General features: G+C 41.6%; 1 protein-coding gene across 1 annotated transcript; it reads right to left on the bottom strand.

Annotated features, from left to right (window-relative positions):
- Positions 1 to 1,338: 1,338 nt before the first annotated feature.
- On the bottom strand, positions 1,339 to 3,150 carry LOC141239120 (putative gastrointestinal growth factor xP1). Its single transcript, XM_073668513.1, has 3 exons — positions 2,968 to 3,150; positions 1,946 to 2,095; positions 1,339 to 1,548 (listed from the first exon to the last, which is right to left on the bottom strand). The coding sequence occupies exons 1-3, from the start codon at positions 3,047 to 3,049 to the stop codon at positions 1,535 to 1,537; spliced, it is 246 nt and encodes an 81-aa protein (XP_073524614.1). The 5' UTR covers positions 3,050 to 3,150; the 3' UTR covers positions 1,339 to 1,534.
- Between the last annotated feature and the right edge of the window lie 428 nt (positions 3,151 to 3,578).

Here is a 3,578-nt window from a genome sequence, read left to right as displayed (position 1 = left end):
TCTTTGAGGTGGGATGTGGAGGGGGCACTTACTTTTGTTCATATAGTGTTGCCAACGCTGTTCTGACTGGAGATGAGCATCTAGGAGAACTTTATTAATCAGAATGAAGATGCTGCACGCTGTTTATTTTTCACAAGTAGATTTTATTAAGCATTTTTTTCTGCATAAAAACGCAGACTATGTGCAGAAATTACAGTGCATTTTTAATGCTGTTCTTGATGTGGTTTTGGCGCCATTTTTGACGCTAAGTCATTTTGATCTCAGTGGGGAAAAATTGCCGCAAAAGTTGCAAAACTGCACTTTTTAAAAATGTACCACAAGCAAAAAAAAAAAAAAACATAAAAAAATTAACCATTGTGAATGAGATTTTAGAAATGTAATTTTTTTGCTGCATGAAAAATTCATGGGAAAATGTATAAAAACCGCTCTGTGTGTGTGAACAATCCCTTATTTATTTAGAGAGAGGTTTTGGCCACAGAACCTGTTTTGGCCATTGTTGGTGCATTGGGGTTCTTGAGGCCAGAACTACTTTTCCAACAGGTAATGACAGTGAGTTGGAGGCCAAAGTGACTTGTTGTTCATCGCAGGGTGCATGGTGGGCTGAGAGACAAAATGTGCTTGTTCACCTTGAAGAGTCTTAAGGCCCCGTCACACTTAGCGACGCTGCAACGATCCCGACAACGATACGACCTGTCAGGGATCGTTGCTGCGTCGCTATGGGTTCGCTGGTGAGCTGTCAAACAGGCAGGCTCACCAACGATCAGGGGAGCAGCGACATCGTGGAAAGAATCTTTCCACAATGTCCTGCTCCTGGTTACCAGCCTGCTGAAGCAGGATCAGGCTGGTAACCATGATAAACATCAGGTTACTAGGGGCACACGCGCACCTAGTAACCCGTAGTTTATCATGGTTACCACTCTGCTACGGTGAGCGGGAGGTTACCGCTCACTTTAGCAGGCTCGTAACCATGATAAACATCGGGTTACTAGGTGCGCGTGTGCCCCTAGTAACCTGATGTTTATCATGGTTACCAGCCTGATCGCTGCTCCCGCTGGTCACACACAGTGATGTGTGCTGACCAGCGGGAGAGCAACGACCAAAAAATGGTCCAGGACACTTTGCAGCGATCAGCGACCTCACAGCAGGGGCCTGATTGTTAGAAAGTGTCACACATAGCGACATCGCTGGTGAGGTCGCTGTTGCGTCACCAAAACCGTGACACAGCAGCGATCTCGCTAGCGATCTCGCTATGTGAGACGGGGGGCTTTAGGGCTGAAGACCCTGAAAGTAGTGTCGAAGGTCCTTGGACACCAATTAGAAATAATTGCGAAACGCGTCTACATTTCTAATTGAATCTTTATTACTTTACATGAGTGCCTGGCTGTAATACATTTAGAAAAAGGGAAAGTCTTTTATGATGTGAAATCTGATCAAGGCAGAGAGAGTTCTCCAATTGTTCTATCCGTGTAGATATGAAACATGATGATGATCGTGTATTTGCGTTTCTTCCACTGGGTGGTTCATCAAAATCTGATTAAAACTCGCATTCTATAGAAGAAAAGCAATCATTAATAATTAACATTAAATGAGGTCACTGGAAACCTAACTAAAGCAAAATTTCCAAAAATTAATGCCCCAAGCCCCTGTTCGTGAGACATTTGGCAATTCCACCACTTAAAAGTAAGTCTTTTATTTTGATACATTAAATCAATAAAAAAAAAAAAAACCTGCTTTTTTTCACCCAAATCAGCAAAACTCTTGTCCATAAGTTTGTCTGGTTGTCTCATTGAAATGAATAAGAGTGGGCTGTAGTACCAGACACAACCAAGGGACAAGAGTGGCGCTGTTTTCCCATTTTCCATTCTCATGCAATCGCTCTAAGTTGACCTCAGATGATATCTTGGTACAATGAGACCATGGGACTGTACAAGTATTTAAGTCTTACCATCATCATGTTCGAGAGGATGGAAGCACCAGGCGGTGTTTGGGGTCATACTGTTATAACAGCATTTCTTCTCGATACATTCTTCTCGTGTGATACCCGATTGTCCACAATTTTTTCTTGAATGTGGTTCAACAGAGCATTCATGCTCACCTAAAAATGATCAAATAATCATATATGGTAAGCTCAGAGTCAGGCGGCAGCTGTAAAGGCTTTAGGTAGTGATGAATCTGACCGAATCAGTTTGAAGTGATTTGAATTTGTCTCAAATATTAAAAAAAAAAATTGCATTATCCTGAACTCGAATTTTGTATGATCCACTTCATGCAAAATCATCAAAAAGTGTCTGACTAGCAGCTATTTTTCTGAATTGCAGAGCTTCAGGAAACAAAAATGCTACTCATTTTGCACCTCACCTGACTTTCAACTGCCACAGAGGTCCATCTGGTCCTCCACTCCATTTGGCCTCTTTTTTCTCAGGTGTGCAATGTCCTCTTCGGGCATCTTCACTCTGCACCGAGAAAGCCTCTGACATCAAGATGCATGCCGTCACATAAGGAAGACATGACATGCACCTCCCAAGGTGCTGATTAGGCCTCAGGTGACGCATATCGTGATGTTAGAGGTCTACTCGGTACCGTGAAGATACCCAAAGATGACATTGAAAGCCTCAATCTATTTGACAACTTAGTAGAAACTGTTCAATTTGCCCACAGCACACCCGCAGGAGACATGAGGAATTGCACTTTACCTATAAAAATCAATGGGCTGAAAAAATAATGATCCAGGTCCTCCAGAGTAAAAGATACTCTTTGTAGCCACTCTTCACTCTTCATGGAGCTAATAGATGAGATTGGGCTCCCACCTTTCCAGTAACCCAATATTTCCTAATAAAGTACTTTCAAACGGATTTACTAGTAAGCCAAAGAAAATACTCATTTCGACAAATCTAAGGAACACTCTTACAGGTGGTTGAACATACATATATAATATACTGATGTAATAAATAAATGCGTATCACTTACCTGGTGCATCCTGCCCATGTACGGAGATGGAGGACCCAACGATGAGGGCGATGGCAAATAAGCAAAACACTTTGTAGTTCATGGCTGGTCTCCTCTCTCGGTGTTGCCCAATGGTTGGATTGGAGAATAGGATGAGTCTTACGGGAAGTAACTTTATATTCTTAGTTGTTTGCTATATATTCTCAGGTTTTGTCTATTAGGGTGGGTCTCTTCAGACGTTGGGTAACACAATGGTCTCGTGTGATTGGCCTTTGTTTTGGCACGGGGCAGGTCAAGTGAGTCATGATCTTCTTCTAATCTGGAGTAAATATTTGACGATTTCAATATTATTTTGGAAAGGAAATTCATGGGAATTACAAGCAGCCTAAAATATGATGGAAGGGACACAAGAGTCAATATCTAGTGAGGTTTATTATCACAATCGCTGATTTTTTTCTTTAGAATCAAAATAATTCCAAACTCTTTTGAGCTCGGTAGACACAAAACATTTGGGTCTTAGATTTACTTTCTGGTAAAATAGAATTTCCTGTTGTAACTTTTCTGCAAATTGATCGGTTAATCTATTCCACCTGCCTATTGCTGATTTCTTAAGAAGTAAAAAGGGTTTCGGC

This window comes from Phyllobates terribilis, unplaced genomic scaffold (genome assembly GCF_046119375.1).
Source record: "Phyllobates terribilis strain yellow unplaced genomic scaffold, ASM4611937v1 Scaffold_2__4_contigs__length_985480577, whole genome shotgun sequence".
NCBI classification, from domain to species: Eukaryota; Metazoa; Chordata; class Amphibia; order Anura; family Dendrobatidae; genus Phyllobates; species Phyllobates terribilis.
The sequence above is the reverse complement of the archived record's forward strand: the minus strand, read 5'-3'. Positions and strand labels throughout refer to the sequence as shown.

Excerpts from the sequence above, each read along its gene's own strand:
- LOC141239120 (XM_073668513.1), bottom strand. The coding sequence starts at position 3,049 with ATGAACTACAAAGTGTTTTGCTTATTTGCCATCGCCCTCATCGTTGGG. Across the intron at positions 2,096-2,967 it reads ACATGGGCAGGATGCACCAG|GTGAGCATGAATGCTCTGTT; the intron begins GTAAGTGATACG and ends GATCATTTTTAG.